This window comes from Carassius gibelio, chromosome B10, assembly GCF_023724105.1.
Source record: "Carassius gibelio isolate Cgi1373 ecotype wild population from Czech Republic chromosome B10, carGib1.2-hapl.c, whole genome shotgun sequence".
Taxonomy (NCBI): Eukaryota; Metazoa; Chordata; class Actinopteri; order Cypriniformes; family Cyprinidae; genus Carassius; species Carassius gibelio.
The window spans coordinates 17,312,018-17,338,628 of record NC_068405.1 but is presented as its reverse complement, the minus strand read 5'-3'; the positions used below and the strand labels follow the sequence as shown (position 1 = coordinate 17,338,628).

The 26,611-nt window shown below is 36.5% G+C and overlaps 1 protein-coding gene across 1 annotated transcript; it reads right to left on the bottom strand.

Annotated features, from left to right (window-relative positions):
• Positions 1–1,183: 1,183 nt before the first annotated feature.
• lhfpl6 (LHFPL tetraspan subfamily member 6) lies at positions 1,184–26,409 on the bottom strand. Its single transcript, XM_052568226.1, has 4 exons — positions 26,201–26,409; positions 24,973–25,477; positions 2,044–2,142; positions 1,184–1,897 (listed from the first exon to the last, which is right to left on the bottom strand). Exons 2-4 carry the CDS (start codon positions 25,358–25,360, stop codon positions 1,779–1,781), a joined length of 606 nt encoding a protein of 201 aa, XP_052424186.1. The 5' UTR covers positions 25,361–25,477; positions 26,201–26,409; the 3' UTR covers positions 1,184–1,778.
• Between the last annotated feature and the right edge of the window lie 202 nt (positions 26,410–26,611).

Here is a 26,611-nt window from a genome sequence, read left to right as displayed (position 1 = left end):
TCGCTGTCCACTGTCCAATCAAAAGTTTTTTTTATTTAATTTTGCTTTAAAGCTGCAAGTTCTGATCATCAAAAATAATTTTTTTTTAAATGTTTTACTTTACGTGCAATAAATCTAGAATATATGAAAGTTTCACTTTTTGAAATATGTAAAAAATAAAAAACTTTTTCACGATATTCTAATTTTATTTCGATGCACCTGTATATACACTAATGCTAGTTGCATACTAACAGACAATTTCTCTGATGGAAAATATTATTGCTGGTGTGGTGTCAAGATAAGACTCATGAGATGGTGACTTCCCCTGCTTCTCCCTAAGGTTTACTCTGCAAATAACTACATTGCATTTAATCTAATGCAACAAGCAGAATCCTTTATGATATGAATAACCAGAATTTATAAACTAACCATCTACTCAGCTTTCACTTTCATTTGTAACAGAATTTGTCCATTTGTAAATAGTCCATCAAAATTATTGAAGTAAGAAGAATCACAGAGCAAAAGTGAGATGATCTTAACACCTACAGACAGCTTGTTTTCCCTGAAGTCTGACAGATTCGTCTTGTCTTCGCTAAAAACCTGCCAAAGCAATAAATTTGTAAAAACTCCACCATGTGTAACATTGATTTTCTGTTGCCTTGCAGTTTTCTTTAATTGGCCTGTCTTTCTCAGTTTGACAGGTTTAGCGTAATTAACGGGAAACTGTATGAACTCTGCTCCACTCAGTCAAGTGTTAAACCAGGCTGAGGTTTGATGAAATGGTGTGATTACCAGTAACAGTTCATTCTCAGGCAGACATTTGCATTTCTAAAACAAATGCAAGGTTTGCTGATAGAGCTAAATGGGAACAGCAGATCGTCAATAACTTCTGATCAGCCTTTACATTTTCCCACAGCGTGGATCCCTGCAGTTTCACATTCCAGTGGCGGATACTTCAGCACTGCACCACCCTGTCAGAAATTAACACCGGGCAATCCATCATTCCAAAAGAGAAAGATACACGCAGGTTAAAAATACACAGATCATGCAGATCACAAATGAAGTTTATGGAGTTTCTGTTAAGAGCATTTCAATAAAAGGCATTACGAAAAACAAATGCACTAATAACCCCCCCTCAAAATGAACTTTTTTTAAATACAATCCTTTAAATATAAATGTTCATATATTATATCGTCAACAAATATGAATTTTTAAATGACAGTATTTATTTACAAATGCAGTGAAATATAATGGACATTTACGCATATGTTATATAAAAATTGTAAATGGCAAACAAAGACCATATCAGACACAATATATTGTGATCTATATTATTGCAGCGGATATATGTAATGCAATAACAGGACATTAATGAAATGCATAACATAGAATAGACTATTATAATAACACAATATACCAAAACACAACAACTTAAACTACAGAATACTGTACTTACACAAACACGATAAAAAAGCAACATATAAGTGATAGTAACACAGTAGGTTTCTTCTGAACACAAAAACTCAAAAGTCAATAGGTCGTCTAACATATATTCCTTTTTAATGATACTGGCACCACTTTAAATGCAGAAGATCCCAATACAGGTCAAAGATCAGTCGTAGGAAAAATCTCAAGTGGGAACTGCGACCGAAAGGTCATCATTCAGTCATGTCTCCTTGATTTATGAAATGTGTATGGGAAGTGCACTGGATGTAGAAGCTCTCTGAACTGAAGAATGAAAGTCATGCCCATATATGTGTGTTTTTGATTTCCTCTACTGTTGTTTTTCTTCTACATTTTTAGTAAGGGTAGTGTTTCTGTTTCTTCCCTGCGAAACATGCCATCCATGTGCACAACAGCATGGCCACCACAGCTCCAGCCCCGGTGCAGTAATAAGCCCATCCAATCTCACAAGAACCTGAAAGAAACATCAACCTCAACATGTAATACTCAAAATTGGTTCTGCTCACACAATATATAATGAGAGCCACAATATATCATTAAATAGGACTTTTTAATAATATTGTATATTTAAATGGTGAACTTGTCTATATCTTAACGTACCAAGATTGAACTGGTCAGAGCTGTTGCCGCAAGTCTGTCTGACCTCTTCACTATCCCACCCTAAAGGGTACAGTGCACATCCCGATCCGATCAACAGCCCTGCAGAGAGAGAAAATGCTGTCAATACAAACAGACTTAAAAGTAAACAAGAAGAAGAACTTTATAACATGACTAAGAGCTCACATAGTTTCCCGCTGTGTGAGGGGGAGAGCATGATATCTCTTGAAAAATAGGTGATAGCCATGAAAAACAGCGCTTCATGCATTTTGTCATTGGTCTGAAAAGCTATTATTTGTTTTACTGCAAACAATGCAGGATCATTAGCTCATTTTTTTTTCTATTTGACACAGATACTTTATCACACGCAAACACAAACACACACCTCCACAGAGACGATAAAATACAAATCTTGTTTTCATCTGGGCTCAAGATCCAAACAGCTATGAAAATATGATAATAAATGCAGCAAGCAGCTTATTTATAAACGAGCTTCTAGAGAATTCTTTCATATTTTCCCTTTTATGTTCTTAGCAATTCAGCAAAAATAAACAGGCATGCAATTCCCACCAGAAACATATACCAGTTTCAATCATGGCTCCTCCTCTCCATATTCTGACCAGAATATTTCCTAATAAAAAATGACCTGCATGTGCCTTCATCAACCCTGATGCTTTGCATTATGGTTGCAAGTGTCAATGTGTCTGTATACACACACACACACACACACACACACACACACACACACACACACACACACACACACACACACACACACACACACACATACACACACACACAAATACTGTGAAAACAGTAATAATAACAGTTTTTATTTAAATGTTTTTTTCCCCCACAACCATTCGATATAATGAAATAAGTGCTAAAAAAATTTAATTGATACATTAAATTGACAGTAAAAACCTTTATAATGTCACAAAAGATTTACATGACAGAAAACAGTTCTTTTAATTTGGAACAATAGTTTACAATATCACTGTTGTTACTGTATTTTAAATGAAATAAGAGCAGCCTTGGTGAGCATAAGAGACTTGATGAAACATATTTAGCAGCTAGTGCGACCATGCTGTGTGCATACCTATGCATGTCATGTAATGTTTGGCTCTCTTTGTGTCTGGTTACAAATGATGGGTGTGTGATCTTCTCAAGTTGTCTGTGCCGACTAGTTGTTGTCTGAGATAATGAGAGGACAGAGAACTGAACACAAAGAACACTCCTACACTGCTGCCCACTATTTTTGGAATGATTTGCTTTCATTTGTACTTAGACTTTGATGCCTCAGACGTTCTTTAATATAAAAAAGCCTAGATTCCAGCATTAGTATCCCAGTTCTGTAGGACTTGCTCCTTGTCAGAACTTTCAAAACTTGTTTTTGAATTTAAAATTCTTCAACTGCCTCCTGTTACTATCCATTTAAGCAGGTCTGAAAATCCATTACATTGCATCAGGCACTTGCAAAAATGACATTCTACTTCAGAGTTCAAAACTGCAAAGGAATACAGAGGGAAAGGAAATAAGCTTTTAGTACTTCTACTTTTGTTTCTCAGAAGCAATCAGAGAAGTTATGAGTAATCGACAAGTTGATATTGGGCTAGTTATTATGTGTATTTGAGAATGTGAAAAGAATGCAGACTTGTGCAGAAATTAACTTCTGCAGATTGCAGCCATACTACTTTCACCCTGGCGCGTGGTTGAGCCCATATGGCGAGGTTTGTAAAGTTGCGAGTACAGCAGTTCTGCTTGACCAAGACAAAAATGGACCATTGCAGTACTGTGAAATGAGGTGGGCCTTTCGTCACTGAAAAGGTATGAAAAAATTGACAGTGATAAAGTGAACATGAGGGACGAAGTGCTGCACACTCCCTCTGACAAAAGTATCTCCGTGGCTTGCAGTGTGATTCTGGTAGAATGCAGCACTGCGTTTTCAAAGTCATAATACCACCAGCATAGGGAAAGTTCTTAAACTGTATGTAGCGCACAGTGTATAGTCAGCATATACTAACTAAATTGCATGCTAGTCAAAGTGTGTGTACTGTAGATTGCACAACAAAACTAGTGTGCAATAGTGAGCATTCACAACAGAAAATGTACCAAGCAACTACTGTATAATGAAAAACACTATGCAAAACAACACGTATGCACTAAATGTAGAATATACTAGATCAAAATTAGCATGCACTAGGTAGCATTCACTACAAAAAATTAAATACACATAGACTTAACTAGACAATGCCTTGCAAACCACATACACACTAATGTAGCATATAGTAGGTAGATTGCACATCAAAATTAGTATGCACTAGGTAGCATTCACAACAAAAATGTACTTCAGAACTAGACATTATAACACGTATGGACTAAACAGCAAATACTTGGTACAGTGCACAATAAAACTAGTATGCACTGGGTAGCATTCAAGGCTGAACTATAAAATATGTATTACAAAACAAGTAGGCACTAAAATGTTGCATTTACTAGGTAGAGTGTACAACAACACTACTATGCACTAGGTAGTAGTATACTTACTACACAACTATACACTAAATCATGCAAAATATTCACTAATGTAGTATATTCTACATAGAATGGCCAACAAAACTAATTTGCACTTGAAGGCCTACACTAAAAAATAAATATGCATGAAAAAAGCACTAGGTGGTGTACACTACAAAATAAATATAGATGAGAAATAAAAACCGAATATGCACTGTGCATGAAATTGCATGCACTATAAAAGCTGACTGCTAGGAGTTGTGCATATGAGTAATTTATATAACGGGAACTGAAATAAATGGTGGTCATGTGGAAACAGACTGAGCTGCACTAGAGCTCAGAATGTAAGGAACCCAAAAGGAATTTTGCTTTGACTTGGAAAAATGAATCTAAGGAACAAAGTGAAGAAAACAGCGGAAAGTTTGACTCATTAGATAATGATCTCATGAGATGTGTGTGTTTACTCCATATGAGTTTCAGTAACAGGACGAAAAGGGCATTGTGTGCAGCTGCTACATATTTGTGTGCAGCATCAATGTGAAACAGAAAAGTATGTTTGAGAGAGAGGCATAGGAGGACACAATCTAGCATAAGAGGTGTTACTTATAAGCATTTAGTCTCTAACGATTCTCATGTTGCTCACATATAGAGATCAAGCTCTAACCTGAAACCCATAATCCTGTTTTAAACCCTCATCTAAACACAATTCTCTCCCTGCATGAAAAATGGCAGGGTCTGAATTTTCAATCAGGCCACAAAAACAACTCAATCAACTTCAATCTTCTCACTCTAGTGTCACATGCTTTGCCAATACTTACGATTCCAGAACCTTGCAATGGAATGAGAAGGTTTATATCAAGTGGATTAGCATTAGTTTTTCTATTTGAAGAAAATACAGATTTGAATGTAGTATATGATGAAGAATTGGTACATTTATTAGAAATAATAAAAATAATGTTTTATTTTTATTTATTTTGTTTTTTTGTTTTTTTACAATACATTTATAATTTCTAATAAAATCCTCAACATTCTAAACGTTTAGTGCATTTTTATAAAAAAAAATGTTTTAATTTAATAACTGATGTATAATTGTACAAAGTTTTATAAAACAATAAATAAAATAAAAAATAGGAAGATACTGAATAATAAGACTAATATTAATAATAATAATAATATTATTTTTCATGAATTTCTAAACTTCTGCATTTCTAAATATCTCACCATGGATCCATATTTTGTTTGGAAAACCCTAACTTTATTTAGTAACTGATAAAGAATAAAAAAAATTATTCAAAAAACAAAATAAAAACAGTAAGCATAAAATATACACAGATAACTGACAGTATAACAGTACTGTTAAAAAAGATGAGGGGACAATGGAACAATGGAATGGTTGTTTTCTAGAGATGATACAGAGAACTGTAGTTATTGTGTAATGCAGCAGATGGTCTACTGTCAACACAGTACAGGGCTCACACAGCCTGACAACACTGCAGGAAATGAGAGCGCCAAGACACAGTCTTCAGTGGAGACAGGACAGCTGAGACGACTGTCTTATCACAAAGAGCAACACCTCTGATTGCTACTTACGCAAGCTCTCTTCAGTGAGTGCACAGATAACGCCTTCATACAGTATCTGAAGTGTTTTTCACCAGAAAAAAAAACAGAAACCACACTGTGGAGGAAGGGACAGCAGTGCAGTTGCAGCCTCCAAGAGCTTGCATAATCTGAAAGGAATGACTTAAACTTCACATTTCACTTACAATCCAAAAGATCTGCTGTCTGGAACGCGTGGGGACCAGTCACGTATGGATTCAGTAAACACTCCAGCACACACCGATAAGACGTATCTCTTAGCCTTAAAGCCGACAACGGTCTAAAAAATTCCACTTTCAGCTCCACTGCAATCAGTCATCTTATTCTCTCTGTCTAAACTGAGAAGAGAGGATATCACATCAAAGAAATATGGAAATTAGGGTCTGCAGATTTGTAGTCACTTGCCATTTCTATCACCACATTCATTTTCCATGACCCTTTAAGACTGGGCCATAGGCTTTAACAGAACCTGGAGAAAACACAGAAAATCCCATTTTAAAGTCTATTACATAATTATAAGAACCTTTAACATATAATAATAATAATAATAATAATTATTATTATTATTCAAAGAATATGATTATATAAATACACAATTATATGTATATATATATATATATATATATATATATATATATATATATATATAAATTATTAAATTATTTTTCCCCAGTTAATCAATTCAACCCTTTTGTGCAATTCTATTTCAAAAGTCCATTTCACGGCTTAAAGAGTCATCAAAAATAGTAATAATAAAATAAAATAAATAAATATCACATTATTATGCTAAATATTGTACTTAATATTATTACAATTATATATGCTTACATTTCTTTTAAATAAGTGACCAACAACATCAACACAATTCAAAATACATATAAATAAATTAATAATAATAATAATATATTATTATACAAAAATATCATGCCTAATATTTTTACTTACATTTCAACTATACCACCACCACCAACAATATCTATCTATCTATCTATCTATCTATCTATCTATCTATCTATCTATCTATCTATCTATCTATCTATCTATCTATCTATCCAATATTTCTCAAAACAAAAATACAGATTTTGTCCAATTATGCCAATTATGATCTTGAAAATTGGACTTCTGAAGTCTGTGTGAAATTTCTTCAGAAGCATACAGTCTTCAAATGTTTGATAATACCGCTATCATCGATCATGTTCTGCCCTTGCATACAGTTTGGCACCGGGTAGGCGCACATGTCAGACATCTAGCATCTCCCTTTGATGTCTGCATAAATCTGCCCCTCTTTATTAAAAAGCCCTGGTAGGCTGCGATGGCTTCTGATTGAGAACAAAACTCAGCTGGTTCTTATTCTATCTCTGAAAGCAGTCATTGCTCAGAATTGGAGTGTGCTGTCCTGACATAACCATCATTTTCATCGAATGGAGGCATTCATATGGTTCTTGTGGGTCTTACAGGCTTTGGCATTTTCTATCATAGAGCTCTTTCATGACCTAGATGTCTGGCTCCATGCCTGCATTTCTGCTCTCTTCTGCCCACCCACTTACATTCCCTCTATGCTCCTCTGAAAAATACCCATCTCCAAGGTTGGGGAGGATGAAGAATCGTGTTACGCTGGTTTAAAAATGAGCCTCTCAGCCTGATCATTTGTTAAGTGCTCAGATACTCTGGACCATATACTGGAATAGACAGCCCACTTCCGTACTGATAAATATCTCAGCTGAATTGGTGATACAGCAATATATATTTACTAGCTAACGCAAGCATCACATTTATCATTGCTCATACTTTGGGTTGAGGGCCTCAACCAGTGTTATTTTAGTATTATTATGAATTTGCCCTTAATTTTATCTTTTCAGTTTAAGGTTTAGCGATTTTGCTAATCTTACCATTAAATAGTTTTAATACCATTAATTGATGATAAACTCCAATCTTGTTGATATTATAATGGATATTTATTTAGTCTGTTTATAAAAGTTATTTCAGAAGACTTTAATGACTGCTTAAGTTTTCCAACTAATCAGCTGCAAAAACAGAATGACAATTACCAGTGCTACTGTTGTCTCTCTCAGTAGGAAGCGTCAGGTCAAAGATGTAAGGCCTTGACCGTAATGTGAGGTCTGTGAGTTTAGACAATGTCTAATTATGTTCTCATGAGCAAGCACTTCTGAGGGGTGATGATGAGGCTCCAGACTGGGTGCCATGTCAATCAGCAGAGCCTACTGAGGAACACAACTGTTTTTAAATTTTGCCTTGAGTACAATGTTCATTGCATGGAAAAAAACATAGAGACCTGTCCCTTACACCATAATCTAACCTCTAACCTTCCCATACCACTAAACCTGTCCCCAACCTTACCCATATCCCACCTCAATAGCAGCAGAAGTGTTTTGCAATACAATATGAACAAAATAAGTACAGTGTATTGATGCAAGTACATTGTAGTTAAGGCCACTTAATATAAAGTGGGAGCCTCATCTAAATGAGACACTTATGAAAATGGTGCCCTGAAGGGTTCATATGACCAACATTGGTCTCTATGTTCATGCATTCTCCCTCTCATTAACATCAGTGTGTGACATCTTGGTTGGAAGATCTGATCGCAGATGGCTCCATTACGGCAGCATATGGTAGAAGGGCATAGCCACACAGACCATCAAAGCCAACTTGAATCTGAAATTAAGGCCCCTTGAGAACGATGCAACATTTCTATTCCACACCATTGACCGAGAACTTTCTGAAGGACTTTCCCAGACCACCTACAAGCTCTTGAATAGGATAGAGGATTAAATAGGGAAAACTAAGGCATTGTTGTACTAATTTTGAGATTTAAAAAAAAAAAGTATTTCAAAAACAGGTTGTGATCCGAAGTACTTCTAGAGCCTTTCTTTCAACACCCTAATGATTTCACTAGTTTCAACATAACGTTCCAGCAGATGTTGAGTTTTGCTTTTCTTTTTAACCCTAGAGAGAAGGAGAGGTTTATTGAGTTTGGTTGAAGTCAACAATGGAAACATCTGGATGCAGTTACAACACAGTACTTTCCCACATAGAGGAGACGATGTCATCCAGGAATCAGCAGGAGAAAACGGAGAAAAAGAACCAATGGGAGGAACCTTCCCAAAAGACCCACGGTTTCTATCCATACCAGATGCTAAAATAACACTCGAAAGGTTCTGGGAAAAGGAACAGTGTTCCATTGTCCTAGAAGCAGCTCTAAAAGTGTCTCATCAAATATCAAGTGACTGAGAGCGTATGTGAGACATATTTCAAGTAAGAGCTGTTAATAACTTCCTTAAAGTTTGTATGTTTAAGGTGTAGTTCACCCAAAAATAAATTCTGGCATGATTTCACCTTCATGTCGCTAAAAACCTGTATTGTTTGTTTGTGAAATATAAAAGATATTTTAAACCCCTTGGATTTTACGGAATGAGTTGAAAAAATGAGTTGATGAACTAATAAACTAATTTTAACAGGCATCAATTATCTAACAGCAAACAAAAATATAAAAATAAAAAAAATAGCTGTACTGTTTCCAAACAGGTTTCATCTGCTGGTTTGCCAAACATATAGCTCCGCCCCAAACTCATGTCATTGGTTGAGCCAATGTTGCTGTTGTTGGGAAGGTTGTGCTGCTCAAACAAAGAATTGTTTTGAATTTGACACATAGTTGACACTTTTTGGTGGGAAATCCACCAACAAATTGCTTACTTATAGCTATCTCTATATCAAGATGGGATTTTAAAGGGATAGTTCACCCAAAAATTGTTTTACTTATCATATCGTTCCAAACCTGTAAGACCTTCATTCATTTTCAGAACGCAAATAAAGAAATTTTAATATAGCTTAATATGTGTTCCGAAGATGAACAAAGGTCTTAAGGGTTTCGAACAACATGACTGAGGAGGAGTGATTAATGACAGAATCTTTATTTTTGGGTGAACTATCCCTTAAAAAAAAAAATTATTCAACATTTAATTCAAATCAACTTCAGTATACATTAAATGAGTGCTGTCAATCAATTAAAAAAATGACTAATTAATCACACATTTTTTTTCAAAAAAATAATCATGATTAATTGTGATTTATCCTATATAACATTACAGTTTTTAAATATACTTTTATATTGCAATAATTTCACATTCAACCTTCAAATTAATGTAAAAACAACATTAAGAGAGTACATTTTTAATATTTGTTTAATTGCATATTTTCAATGATACCCACTAATACTGATTTTAAAAAATTCCCCCAAATATTTAGCCATTGACTATAGCCATTCAACATTACATTATAATTCAGAGCTATCAATTTTAACATTTATTAGACTTTAAAAAAAAATAACTTCTAATTTAAGCGAACTTAAAGCAATCTTCACATAAACCCATTGAAATAAATGTCATATTGAGCTAGGCTACATGTGCCCCTCAGCAGAAAAATACAGCAATTGAATTGAGAAACACTAAAATCTAAACTAAATACAGATTAATCCTTATTGATTTCCTCTTTTTTCTTTAATTCTTGATGAACAGACATCACAGCAGCTGGTTATTAGGTTGTTCTGGCTGCTATTTCTTTAAGAGCTGCCTCTGCTGAATGTGACGCGAATCTAACACATTGTATTTTCTCTCAACTCTCTTTACTTTTTCTGACCCTTCAGGTCTTGAAGTCTCTACTAATGATCTGACAAGTTGAATCGGGTGTATTAGTTTTACAGCAGCTGTATGGCTTAACTGACCATGACATTGCATACATTTAGTTTCTTTCGCAATTTGATATGAACTGGTACAAGCTACAGTGTGCAATACTGTATTCACACTCGTTTGGCTTACGCCTGGTGCTGAAGTGAAGTGGGAGTGCGTATCTGAAACGTCTCCCATTCTCAGTCTTTCTGAGACTGAATAAATGTACTTCTGATCAAGAAAAAAAAGAGACAGATGTAGCAGTTAGGAGTAGGGTGGCCAACCCTATAGGCTCCGCCCATGCCTTAAATAATTTGAACGCATTAAACTGAAAAAATTAATCACTTGAGTTAACAAGCTAATTTTAAAAGCACTACTTTAAATCTTTCCCACCTTTTACTTTGTTAAAATTGAATTTTAATAGCTCACATGTAAGGTTTCTGCCATGTATAAGAAGTCTGTATCATTTTAATATTTTTCTCCCTTTCAAGATGTGATTTAAAAGAGAAAATGCACTTTGATCATGGAAGAGCAGTGGAGCGGGAATCTGAAGGGTAAAAAGCAGACGGGAACGAATGGCATCAAAGAAATTATGGAAAACATGTAAAGATGTGAAATATCACTCCCAGCATCATTCCAATGAAAAATGCCAGTGTGAAGTGAGGTCCCACATTAGAAAGGGGAAGAATAATTTACACTTCATCAGAATCGGTTACCTTCTAAAAGGAGAGAAAAAGAGAATTCAAGGTCACTGCCTAAGAGACATGCATCACAAGTAGAGTCATCATCAGCTTGGACGTGAGAAAGAAAATCCCAGTTAAGCTCATAGGAAATGGATTACAGTGGGATGGATATCAAGATACCCCAATACAATTTCGCTTTCTCTTTCTCCTGTGAGAAAGAGAATATTCAAGGTTTGATACTAACATTCAAGGCTTGATATTCTGCCATAATAATAATAATAATAATAAAAGAAGTAGAAAAAGTACATAGCAATAAAGGCTACATTGGGTGCATTTTGGCCTCTAGCTTATAAAACAGTGATATAAAAGAGTGACTTTTTTTTTTTTTTTTTTGCAGAAAATGACAACATGCATAGCTACAGTAAAATAAACAGACTCAGAAACATTAAAGAAGATGAGAACATGGACTTCAAAAATACAGCAAAGGTTGGTGAGACAAACGGAATGAAAGGGGAAAAGAAAATGAATATTTAAAGGAAACAGACAATATTAAAATGAGGTATCTGGCGGTAGGGGAGTTCAACAAGGAGTGTCACAAGTTATTCTGAAGGATAATGATCTTCATAATAAATAATTAACTAGATTTTTTATCTGAGGCCACTATTCTTAGGTGATCTGGTTGGTTTTCAGAACTTTGCAGGGTGTTCTGGCTGGTTACTTATTGGTAAAATAAAATGAAATAAAATAAATTTATGAATAGAATAATTTAATTATTACTATATATATACATATTTTAAGCAGCTATATTTAAAGTAACATTCTTAAGCACAAAGTAGGGATTAGTTAGCACCACTAAAGATGTGAAATGCACACGCTTATCCTGTCAGAAAACCTTGGTTGCAAATCATGGAAGGACTGCCAACTAGGAAATTAAATCTCTGGTTTATAGTCCACTGCTCATGTGAAGAATTGGTGTGGGCGCGTGTGTGCGCAAGTAAAATCGTCCATCACAGGTCGTCCTACGCTGCCATACTATGCTGTCACATTATGCTGTGACAGCTGTACTAGGAGTTCAAAGAACAGACTATGACTTCTTGTCGTCCCCCGAGACTATGCTGCCTTCCCTTCTCAAGAACACACAAAAATAAATCAAACAAACAAAATCGCTTTTTACTACATCTCTAAGCATTTTATCAGCACAAAGAAGAATGCATGCCCTCTTACAGGTCACAAGGGCACTGGGGTCAAGAGTGATTATCTTTCTATTGATCTGCATCCCGTCACGATCAATACTGTGTCCTTTTATTCAGCTCGCGAAGGTGACCGCGACTCTTTTTATTTCCTAGTGAGTTACAACGTGCTGTAAAGCTGCAGTAAAATAGACTCTCAAGCAACTGGCAAAGAGGGAAAGTTAAATACTGCTTGTGATGCAAGTTGTTCAAAACTTTTCATTTAGTGCATGCATTTACTACACCTGACAAATAGACCAACAAGTACATTTGAGCTCCATTTTGGAAGAATAAAATTATCGTAAAGAAAAATCTTGTGGCAGTAATATTTTTATTCAGCAAGGATATGCTAAAATGATTAAAAGTGACAATAAAGATATTCATATTGTTACAAAATATTTCCATTTCAAATAACTGCAGTTCTGTTGAACTTTCGTCAAAGAATCCTAAAAAAGTTTTCAACACTGATAAAAAGAAATGTTTCTTCAGAATCAAAATGGCATATAAGAATGATTTCTGAAAGAGCATGTGACACTGAAGAATAGTAGTAATTGTCGAAAAATCTAGCTCTGACATCAGATTACATTTAATAACATATAATAAATCACAATGGAAAACAATATTACTAGGACTGTCCAGCTTCCATAAAAATGCATCTAAATTTGTTACAGTTTCAGTGGGTTGACTCATAAACCAAAAGCCAGACATAAGTCAATCACAAGGTACAAAAAAGAACATCTAAGAATATCACGTAAAACCGCCTGGTTTCACACTGAAGAACATTGTTTTTCTGATTATTCTCCACACCTCTGACTCCTCTCTGTCTCCTACTTCTTGCCTAAAGAAATCAATGTAAGTATTGCATTACTAAAGCAGTCTGTCTTTCGCAGTGATTCAAATCCAATATCAATTCCTGAGGTTGAAGGAAAACTGAAGTGAGATGTTTTTTGCATTTACTTTCTAACAATATAATTTAAGCACACTTACAAAATGGAAAATCAGTAGCTTTTAAATCATGCACAGGAGGTCTGCAGCCTGCAACAACATGAAGCCTTCTGTCATAAACCTTGCCAAAAAAAAAGAAAAACAAGTGCATAGACTGCATCAGCGTGTTAGAACACAATTATGTTGTCTATTCATTTTGTATTAATATTGCAAATAATTTATCAGTGTGGCATCTTCCAATTGAGGCATCCATAGATTTAACCCCAGTTAAGGGAGTAAAATCACTGTAACGCATGACAAATCTATCCATTTGTCCATAGTAAAGAAAATAAGTGCTTTAGGCATAAAATGTTTGTAAACCACTAAAGGAGGAAGTTCTAGCACATAAAGAAGCTTGTCTTCTCCTCATCTGACTTTCTCCACCAAGCACTTTTCAATCTATATATAACTGCACTGGGCAAATTACATCTCAATTACCAGAGCGCTATCTGTGAAGTGGCCTGCCAGGGATGAAGGGTTAGTCCTGCCAAAGCCCGTCATGTCATTGTTGACTTCTGGGCTGCCAAGTCAAATGGTCAGAACAAAGACAGAATGTTCCAAAACTCACATACTTACAATCTGGAACTCTTCATAGCAATTATGTCCATTTCTAAAAATTCTGACATCCTGTTGTGTCTATATGTGGGTGGGCAGGTGGATGTTTATGTGCAGTCCGATCAAGGCTTATTGCCAGGAAGTGCTGTCCTGTCTTATCAAAACCCAACAGTGTGAAAACAGAGATAGACCTGCACAGACTCGGACCTGCTGTTACAGATGGAATTTTCCATGGATGACTGGCTTTTTTTGGCAGCTTTTGTGATGAATCGGCTGCTGTTTGTTAAAGTCGAAATGAAAAGATGCCAGCAAAGCGTGGACACAAAAGGGACCTGTAAAATAAAATGGTAAAGTAAATTTGAAGAAAAACCTAGAGTGCTAATTTAGAGGGTCCTTGCACCACTAACAAAACAAAGCTAACCTAACTTGGTTTTTGTTTGAACACAGAGGCATGTGTCCCTCTGAAAAACATCTTCTGACTTGCTCTTCTCAAATTTTTTTGACCAAAACACAGACAGAGCCTGACTAGAATTCCATTACCGTGACGTGTGAGAAAGCAATAAAGGGTTAATGGTCTCCAGATGACCCTTTTGTTCATATTGACCCCAGCCAGGGAACGTCTTTAGGTTTAACCTCTGAAATAGGCCAACAAGGAACATTAAAGGGATATTTACACAAAAATAAAAATTCTGTCATTAATTATTCACCCTCATGTTGTTCCAAAAACATAAGACCATTGTTCATCTTGCTTCGGGAACACAAATTAAGATATTTGTTTATGAAATACAAGAGCTTTCTAACCCTGCATAGACAGCAACAGTGGTTCAACCTTAATTTTACGAAGGTACAACAGTTTGCACACAAAAAGTATTCTTGAAGCTAGTGTTGTCAAAAGACCCGGTACTTCGGTACCAAGTCGGTACTAAAAAAATTAAAATGTCACGGTACAAGGCTATGATTTCCGCAAAGCAGAAATTGCGTACGGAATCTCAAAATCCAGTAATGATGAAGAAATGTACATTGTAATATGGACAGTCTTGGAGTTTGTCAAAGTTAGCATAAATTAATCAAATCAAATCTCCTTATGGACCAGTATCTGTAGATGTTAAGCCGCAAAAGTTGGTTGAAATATGAATCCTGCATATTCTGCTCATATTCACGACAACGCGGCAAAACAACCCTCTACCTTGCGAGTAAATCACTCTAAATTTTACTCTGGGTGACTAAGTTGTGTCTATTGTTAGCCATTGGCTAATAAATTCTTTGATTTTACTCGTTAGTGTGTGAGTTCAAGGCTATTATATGATTAGCACATTTTCACTCGCTGAACACTGACTGAGCGCTTCAGAGTTCTCTCTCCATCAAGCGATCTGCTTTGCTGATAGTGCTGTTTCTCGCACATGCAAAGAGAGAAGGCGAGTGTCTTACCATGCTAAACTGACACGCTATATGTAAACTATATTATTTGTTGTATTTTCTTGTCAAAATAATGGAGTTCATTTAAATTATTAAACTTTTTCGAACAAGCAGAAGATATGTCGGTTTCTCCGGTAGTGGGCGGAGCTAAAGCGCAAATGGCAATTTCATTGACTGGTGCTAATCTATTACCATCCCTGCTTTGATTTCAGCAAATCAGTTCTACCGAACGCAGACAACGTGATTAATATTCATGAACCCAGCAGCTCATCAATCCATAGTGCATTGTATATTGTTAGTATGGTAGTAGAAATAGTAGTAGTATTATCTTTTAATAATAAGATCTATTACCTTTTTTTTTTTTTTTTTTTTTTACAGAAACCCAATATGAACAATATGCATTCATACATGGTTATCAAGTTTAGGTTCTAATCACTAAACTTCTATCATTAAATAGAGTTTAATAACATAATATAATGCTTGACTGACTGATTAGGAAGCTAAGATTTAAGAAGCTGTGCCATTTTACAAAGATAAGCTTACTGGAATCATATGTGTGTGTGTGTGTGTGTGTGTGTGTAAAATAGCATATCAGTCTGGCGAGTAAACTAAAAATGTTACTAGCCAATGGCAATTATATTGCCAATGTGTGCAGACCGAAGTGTCCGCACTGAGCTCCATCATAAACCTTGGCATTCAATCCCTAGACGTGATTGACAGTCCTGAGCTCAGCTCAAGCGGCAGGCCAGCCGCTGCTATCAGCCTCGTGCACATGATGTAAAGCCACACGCCGTTACAGACCACCACAGACTTACACGGACCATAATTCTTATTTCAATCAGCCAGAGAGTGAGGAACGAATGAAATTGCGAGAGAAAAGGACACGGAGGAAAAAAGGCCACTGCTGTGTCCAAAACTAAACTCATGAATTAATTTAGCGTCATAACAGCCAACAACAGCTGGGAATGTTTTTATGAACATAAATGCATTATTATTCCAAAAGCCTGTTCCTTATAAAATGAGACTGCAGAAAACTTTACAATGTAAGTGAGTGACTCAGCAAATTAATTAGTAATGCTGTTTAGAAGAACACAATATTTTGCTATTTAAGATTACATTAGTCAAGTTTGTAACGTCCTACATTTCCTACAAATCCAACATATTGTTCTTTGGCAAAATTTTGCATGGTTTGACAACTTTCTCAAGATTAACATGCCTCAAAGGTAGGAGATCAAGTCTTTTTTATTTTTATTTTGTTCATCACATGAAGCATATGGCTTTGGAGGACTTGCAATATATGGTGAACAAGTGATAAGATTTATGATATGTTTTGGTGCTTCGATGTCCATTTTTTCCAGAGCAGCACATTCTTCGATCTCTGTTCTTGTTCTATGTTCTATAGAAGAAAGTAAGTCATGAAGGTAAGCAACATAATTTTCCTTACATTTGTTTTGACAGCAAACGAAGCAGGCTAAAAAAGAAACCGGCTGCTGCAGAAAAAAATAATACATATTCAAACTCAAGAAAGCAGTAAACAGACTGAAAAAAATCCTCAAAGCTCTAATGGTGCCTCTGAGATACCACCTTCTGGTTGCAAGAGACTTGAAGAGAAGAAAAACTCTTCTCTACTGAGCTTCTTTCAAATGTGCCTGTGCCATCTGTGTGAATCCAAACCTTTCTTCTCTTCTGCTTTATCCTCAAAAAATCTCCCTCTGCCACACTGTTGGATCGGTCTCTGAGCTAGTAGAGAAAACCATATTTCCTCTTTTACTGTAGCCAAAGAATGTCTCTGCTGCCACAGTCGTGGACCTTAGAGGACCATCTGGAAGCCTGGAACATTCCAGCATGATTGCCCCGAGGAGAATGCAGACCTGCATTCCAATCTGAGGGAGGGAGCCGGAGAGGGACCACGCAGCGCTGGAAGTTGACTGAGCCAAGTTCGCAATGGAACCTCTCAAAGTTCTTGAACACAGAGGCTCCTTTGTTCACTTATCCATAGAAAGTTGGCTTTGTTCAAGCGTGCGCGTGCATTGCCAAAAGTTAATAACATCTAGCTCATGCCCTTCTGGATAAGAAAAACCATTGCGATAAGAAATTAAAGCGATAGTTCCCCCAAAACAAATATTCTGTCATAATATAGTTTCTCTTAGGTAATTTCAAACCGGTACAACCTGTATTCTTTCATCTGTGGAACATGAAGTGTCAGTGGGGTCTCACAAAAAACATGCATGTAAGATTGGGGTAGGTATTTTTTTGTAATGATTTAAAATTTCACCCACATTGACTCTTTCCAGTTTATTTTTGATGGATTTGTTTATCCATTGAATAAAACAGAACCATCTGTTCATGAATCAGACTGATCGGAGTAAACTCACTGATCTATTCAAAGTGCAAAGTTAACAGCTCACTGGAAGTAATGATTATGAGTGAATAATGACTAAGATTTCAGTCAATATTTGTTTTCAAGTGGAGTGTACTACTACTTAAACAACTTTAAACCATTTTGAAGCATGAAACCCACAGTTCCCATTGAATGAAATGGACTGGAAAATAAAAATCCTTCAAAATGACTTCTTTTGTGTTCTGTGGAAGACAGAAAGTCATGGGGCTTTGAACCAACATGAAGAAGTGTAAACATTGGGTCAGCCACCCCTATAACAACAGTAAAAGGCCAATTTCTCAATTTGCTGATAGTTTTGTTGGATGATGACAGAGAAAGAAGTGCTAGATGCTGTTTGAGAGGACATGGTATACGGGCAAATAGGAAAAAGTATCCGGACGCTCTTTCATGCGCTGCACACACCCACACGCTCACATATGCTATTCTGAGCATCTGAGGATTTGAACATCCACGCTCTCTTGTGAATCACTGCCTTTCTCAATTATGTGAGCTGGTTTCAAGATATGTGCCTCAAAGCCAAAATATCATACTGGATTTGAAGACTGTTTTTTTTTTTTAGCCAGTTAAGATTTAATGAATAATTCATGAATGAAGGATCTCCTTCCAGCACGTGTTCGCCTGACTCTCTCTGGTTTATCAGGCCACGCACACCCACAACGACATTCAAAACAATGGGAACGCAAATCTCTTTATATTCGACACACCATAGCAAACGCATTCTGAATCTCATCATCCACACTGTTTCATTCGTGACAGTCTCATTCGTAAAATTTATGACAAAATTACCGAATATTAATACTACTCAAAATATTTGTCATATTTAAATCACAAATTCCTTTTATCCCAACCCAAAAATCCTTTGCATAAAATTTTAGTTTCATTCCAGACTAGTGCTTAACAAAGCCAAAAATTTTGTTGAGTTGAAAATGAAGTCATGCTGCACGGCGTTTTTCTTACACACACCAGTCGTAGCCATGACCTAAATATCCTTATGGCTGTTATGAAGATTTGTTAAAGGGTGCCGATATTGCAGCCTGTTGGAAAGGTTTTGAGTCATTTCCTTATGAAGTCACGTATATCATTTCTTGTAAACCGTGAGTGTTTCTTTATAAAAGTTGAGATTGGCCAGCTGATAGTGCCTTTCCTGCTCTCACGTTGCTTTCTCTGGAATTTAAAAGTCTGCTTTGAGGATACAATCTCACCTAAATATGCCTTAAATTATGTGTGTGGGTCAAATAACAAGAGAGAATAGAAAATGGCAAGTCTCCTAAATAGAGCTGTTATTGCACATCTTGTTTAATGACCCACTTTATTTCCCAAAGTGTAAAATATGCATTAAAAATCTGCACTCTGTGATGAGAAAACACATACCAGTATTGAGACATTTCATGTCATTAAACTGCACCTTGATATCAATTTGTTATGCCAGTAGGTATATTCATTACTTTAAAACACAGTTAGCTTAATGTTTAATTTAATACATTTAAAAAACTGTTGTTGGAATTTCTGTTTTTCATTCTTTCATTACGCCATTTTCTTAGTCGAAAGGTAATAAATCACAACATCTCATCTTTCATAACATAGCTTGTTATTTCAACATGCATGGATGCACACTAGTACATCTTTCAAGAATATGCTGGAATTTAATTTACTATATATAATTATATAATACAATTTTAGATGCATTAGTATAAAAAAACTATGTCAACATTTCTCTTCAAAATAAAACAAAAAATTTGTCAAATATATTTTTCACATTAAAAATTAATTATTTACTTTAAGTACATTTAAGTACAATTTAAGTACATTTTCCCTCAGTTCTCATAACTGCAATATAAAAATACTAATCCTCAGATTATAATAATGTGTAATTTGTATATTAAATTAATTTAATCATATAAATTAATAAATGATGGAATTATTTGATAAATCTGTTACATACACTAAGAGATAGATCAATTATATTAATTATATTAATTACATAGATTCATTACAGCAAAGAAAATTTGGGGTTACATATGCTTAATAGTCATGAAAATAATATCGCAATGCAAAAAATCGTAATAGCTTTAATGCCTTTATGTAAAATAAAATGCTATTGTGCAGTAATATAACTGGCCTTGTGAGATTTCATTTAGGAAGGATAAAATGTGGATTGAAATTCAATCATAATGGGCTACACCCAATGGTGTCAAATTTACAAGACATTATCTGATAGACACAGTCATTGATTTCTGTGAAGGACAGGAACTGGCCTATTCTGTTCACTGTGTGTCACTCTCAGACTCTTTTTCTCCTATTTTCCAGCAACATTCCAAGCATTCCAAGGAGTCAACAGAATTTCTCAGACAGACGGGCAGACAGTAAAAAAAACTGAGAGTGAGACATAGTGAGAGATTTGCTCCAGTACTGGAGCCAGTAAGTCTCTTCCTGCTGCTGCAGCTGTCTCCATCAGCTGGATCCTGCCTGTCTTTCTCATTCACACCACCGTACGCCCTCTCATTTCTCCATCCGACTCTTTCCAAGCGCCCAGGGGTCGGCACGGGTCAGCTAAAACCAGAGTACACACCTTCAGCTATGTCTGTTCCCACACGACCACAAATACATGTTGCTCAAGCGCACATACGCTTCCGTTCACCACACAAATATACACAAATGAGCAGTTCTCAAAACCCGTCTGTTTCTGCAATTAGAAACTTTTCAGCGGGACTAATTCAATATTGTCAATTTAGATTTAAATGAGAGTGATTTACACAGCATGCAAACCTGACCTGTTTGACATCTGAGCTAACAGAGGGAAACTTTCACAGCTCAACAGTTATGCACGTTGTGCAGTCCACTGTAACCAGGCATTAAGTCAAGGACAACTTTAGAAAAGCTAATCATTATTGTGACACATAGGCGGCCTATTAAAGATACAAGTAAAGTGCCAAACTGTTGCAGTTTCTGAATTCAAACTTTGACAGACAACATACACATTTGTTCCAAGCTGCATTGACCCTCTGTTGGTATTCGTTGAAAGTTTACAGCTCAAGAAGCGAAAGCTTACAGTAAGACAACTGCTGCTGGATGGATTACTGAACCCTCACGTCTCAAAGCTTACTCAAGCAAACGCATACACACAGTTGTTGCCACCTGACTTATTTGTGTTCTCCTCAGGGGAAGGTTGTATAAGATTTCCCCACTGTAAGTATGACAACGTGATCTCTGGAATGAAGGGCTCACAAAAACACAGAACAATTGTGATATTCTGAGCACTGACTGAACGTGAACTGGCCTTATTTCTGTCACTTGAACAACTGAAGACAAGGAATTCACAAGTGAGTGTATACATATACATGTGAATACACAAAACTTTGAGATCTGTCAGATTTATTTGAAGTCTTATGCTCACCAAGACTGTAAGTATTCAACAAAGATACAAGACAAAACAGTTACACTGTGAAATATTATCACTATTTAAATGAACTGTTTTCTAGTTCAATAAAACTAAAAATGTAATTTGGCTTTGGGATGGCAAACTTGAATTTCCTGTGTCATTACTCCAGTATTCAGTGTCACATGATTCTTCAGAAATCATTCATTTAATACAATGTAATATATTCTGATTTGGTGATCAAGTATAAAAATATTTTTATAATGAAAGTTGAAAACAGCTTTTGTGTAAACTATGATATTAATTTACTAATGAAAAACTTTTGAACTGTAGTCGACATGTATGCAGCAGTGATGGTTTATAATGGTTCTTCAATCACCAGCTCATCAATTTGACTATTAAGAGTTCCCTAAGAGACAAAAAGAGAGCCCAAAACCAGCCTAATCATACAAGGCTTCTAGGATTCCACAGGAAGTCCTATAAGACATATACATTTGAGCTCACATCAGTTATATTTCAATTTTAGAATATTTTGTTAAATTTGAAAATGCTAAGAGCTACTAATAGTGTAAAAGTGTATTCTTTCATCTCTTTATATTATAGAAATCCTTTACACAGAATAACAAGATTCTTGCCTGCAACCACTGCAGAATTTGCAAAAAAAGTGATACAGAGTCTAGTGGGATAGTTATGGTTCAATGAATGCATTCTTTTTCATCTTCAACTGCAAAATTCATACAGGGCAGCGAATACTCAAAAGTAAAGAGAAAAAGGAGTAAGATAAAAAAAAGAGTATCAGAGAACAGACTTTTAATAGGGGCATAAGGCAATACATAAGGGACGGAAAGCTTGGGAGGAATCCAAACAGTTGATTTTTGCATTCGCAAACTGTAACAAACTCATCAGGCAATGTCATTACAGCAAAGTAAGAAATATCTCCCAGGAGCTAAGGTTGTTCTGAAAGGATGTCCTCAGTATTTTACTAATGCGATAAGAATACATTAAAGAGTAAGTGAGAAAACACCCAGATCCCACTGAATCATATCGGCAGATCTCTCAAGCGAAAAAGACTCATTTCAAGATCTTGGATTCTCATTGGCCGGAATTCTGACAGTAGCCAGATGGATCCCATAAATCCTACGGTAAATTCACTGTATGAAACACATGACTGAGCCAACTGCCTTTCAGGGGAGCGTGTGTGACGTATGCAAACATGCAACGGGTGCTGTGAAGCAAGACGTGGGTGTGAGAAGAAATCCAATAAGCTGCAGGAACCATAACATTCATTCAGAACGCACCGACAACAATATACTTCCCAAGTCTGACCTATTATCAAATAATATTCCCACCTGAAAAGGGCAAACTGAAGAAGTGATACACCAATGTGGCATCTGGCATCCATCCCAGAATTAGTAAGTCCGTAAGCGGGTCTCTATTGCCTTTACTGTATCAAGTGATAAAAACAAAGCAAAGTGACAGCCTTCTAGGACAAGGAAAAACTGCAAACAGGAAATATTCAGTTGCCCTTGAATAAAACATCACAAAGAAAGCAGGTGTGCATATCCAAGTGTGTGTGGAAAAGTAAAGAGAGGGCAAAGGAGGAGGGAATATGAAAGAGATATGTAAAAGAGAAGTGTTGCCTACGGTCCCTCAGAGAGGTCATATATAATCAACCTCTATTATTTCCCATCTCTCTGAAATGGAGCAAAGTCACTGCTCTGAGGCAGGACAAAAGAAGAGAGGGCGATGTAAGTCATAAGGGCCCGTGAGGGGCCCTCCTACCTTCATATACAGCTCATTACAAAGCCAATCGCTTCATAAGCAGCTCTGCTACTGCCTCACAAATATAAAGATCTCGAAAAAGAAAAAGAAACAAGGGATAATTTATTTATGTGTGTGTGTGTGTGTGTGTGTGTTTGTGAGAGTGAGAGAGAGAGAGAGAGAGAGAGAGAACAAGCCTGGATTTGCAATGCACGTCCTCGTTCTTGACCATTAAAAGCTTATTTGGCCAGGGCTAGTTTTCCCGGAGGAGGTCAGGTAAATTTGTGCTTCGCAGACGTTTGAACAATCTCGTTTTTCCCTCGTTCTTCTGTATAAATTACTGAGCAATTAAAATTTTGGGGGGGTCCTGGGAGAAATTGAATGCTGTCTGGAGAAGAATGTGCCTGATTATGCTATATTATTTTTCACAATGCTTCTCCTCATTTACTTTGACCTTTGGTGAATGCCGTAACTAAAGCTTAAATTTCTCGTTTCACTGCCTGGTGTGCCTTCATGATGAATTTAGACCTTTCAGCTGACTTCAGTTTGCCATCTGGGTAAAATAACAGTCAGTGGTTAAAGTACTGCTGGTATTGCATCTGATGTAAAAAAGAATGTGTAGAAATAATAGAAAGTACAATCGCAAACTAATCAGAAAGATCCCAGTAGTAGGAGCATCAGGTATGATTTTGTAATTTTTTACTCAACCTCACGTCTAGGTCAATGGGCTCCAGTGTTTTGTTGAAATAATGTTGGAGCGACAAGAGAGTGAGAAAATTATGAGAAGTTTAATTTTGGAGTGAACTATCCTTTGAATTAAATTAGTTTAATATGTAATATTAGCAAATTTTCCAAAATACGTCCACTTCCCATCCAAAATCGGTACATGATGAAATCATAGACCTTCTGTGTTAAAAACTGCAGCTCAATCACTAGTTGAAAAACCAATCCCATCTGACCAGTACTAAGGACATAAAAGGAAACTCTTGTTTGCTTTTTACAATTTGTTTAGTTGCCGAGCAAACTCGAAACTGATTTTCACCAGGTTGTAAGTTTGGTGTGTTGGCCCAAATCAACAGGCTCCTATTGTCACAGGATGACATGAATCGTAGCAACAGAATGTCAAAACAAGCACACCAGGTTTCACTAAGACGATGCGGTTGTCATCATGTGTTCCCGCTTAGGAGCTGCTAAGTACTTGCATCTGGGAAAGACGCAGAACGAAAGAGTGTTTGAGAAGTTGCAGTCTTTCACTTGACTATGCATTTACAAGCACATTCATCCATCCTTCTGACAACCCACCTGCTCATCCAACCAATAAATGCAACAAAAATTAGTAGCTGACCAATGTCAACACCAACTAACTACTGTAAAGAGTGGGGCCTATATGACGTTATTCTAAGAATATTAAACAGAATTATTTATATCATATAAGGCAATATTAGATTATTTTATAACATAATGTGTTTAATTTAATGTAATATTATTTAATTAAAAAAAAATTATTGGATGGTAATGCTCAAAACTCAAAATTAATACCAGCAGATCAGCATAGCCAGTATCAATCTATCACTACTTAAAACTATAACAATTGCCCATTCAATCATTCATCTAGCTGTCACATTTTTCATCTCTCGATCCATCTATCCACTCATTCTTCCATCCATACATCCATTCATCCAACCATTTACCCATCCACTGAATCTCCATTCAAGCTCCTTGTAATTGAACTCACCTCCCACAAACTGTATCCCTCCTGCCACTCTTCCGATGGTGCGAGAGATTAGATCGGTAACACAGCATCCCATGATTGCCGTGAGAGCCACCAGGAGCAGCAGTCCACAGCCTGTCCCCGTCACCACCGTGCAGATCCTCCACTCCAGACTCGGGATGCCCTGAAAGGAGGCATAGCGCCCACACTGCTCCAACATAACCGTACCACCACGGGCCTCATCCCTTACGGGGTAGGAACAGCGGCGGAACGTTCCAAAGGACACCGGCTTACCCATCTGTGACCCAAGCAGCCAGTATGGCATGAAAAAGCCTATGCAAGATGTGGCTGCACAAAGGAAGGACAACAGGGCCCATACCACACCTGCACATGTAAGACTAGATGCCATCATGCTCAGCTCAAACTTTCATATAGATGCAAAAGACACTGATTTCAGGTTGAGCACGCATGCAGAGCTCCAAAGCCCACCGGCCTAGATACTCCCAGCATCTTCCTGATCACCTGACACCTGAGGAAACAGTAAAAAGTGTGGGAGTGTTAGTAAAACCGTGGAACATCAGTTTTCAGCCATAAATCTGAAGTGACAAGCTCTTCAAGTTGCATAAACTGAAAGGTGTTCACTTTCTCATGAAATTTTCTATTTGAAGAAACAAAGGTGAACATTGAGAGAGTGAAAGAGAGAGAGAGAGAGAGAGAGAGAGAGAGAGAGAAACTTGTGTATAGGGGAATAATTATAATAAAAAATGACAAAAAATTGACATTATGTCAATTTTTATTATACATACTAAAAAAGCAAAAATATAATCTACATAAGATTTTACATAAAATGCATAGTAACTTTGTCACTTAGCTTTGAGGATTTTATACAAGTTCTCACATATTCTGATCAACGACAGATCTTCCATGACTTTTCCGGGCTACTAACTATGATCTCAAAAATTATTTAATAAAGAAAGATTTCTATATTTGGCTGTGTGACAAGACCTCAAAAACGGAGGTAAAAGAAGATAAAATGATAATGCACATATTACACATTTTCCCACATGCATTCATAAACATTTGTATCTAATATCTTCATGTTGTTCAAATGGAAAAGTTAGCGGACACATTGTCAGTCATCTATAAATAATCATATGGAATGTAAACAAAAGGAAACATGTATGGCGCACTGTCATGTTGAAAGTCCAAAAGTGAGTCAGAAACTGATTGAAGCATGCGATAGAGATCTTACTGTGTCGTTCACTGTGTCGATTCCACTTGATGTCAAAAACTAGAGAACATATATGACGACAAAATGCCGTGTATGCTGTCTGTTCGCTTCTATTCGGTCCTGGTTTGCGCGTCTCTGAAGTCTTTAACTCCGCCGTCTAGAGTCCACTTACTGCACGTCTCTGCCCGGGACTAAACCAGGCGTGTTAAAACCGAGTGGGAAAGAGCAAGCACCAATCTCCAGATCCTCCGCCCAGGGGCTGGTCTGATAATATACTGCGTTTCCCGAGACGACGCAAGACTCCGCCTGGCTGCCGCGAGCGCTCTCAAAGTCCCTCGTCAAAGCCAAAGTAATTTCATTTCTGTCCTCCGTGGGAGAAAGGAAAATATTTATAGAAACGGAAAACGGCGTATCCAGCAGGCATAGTAAAGA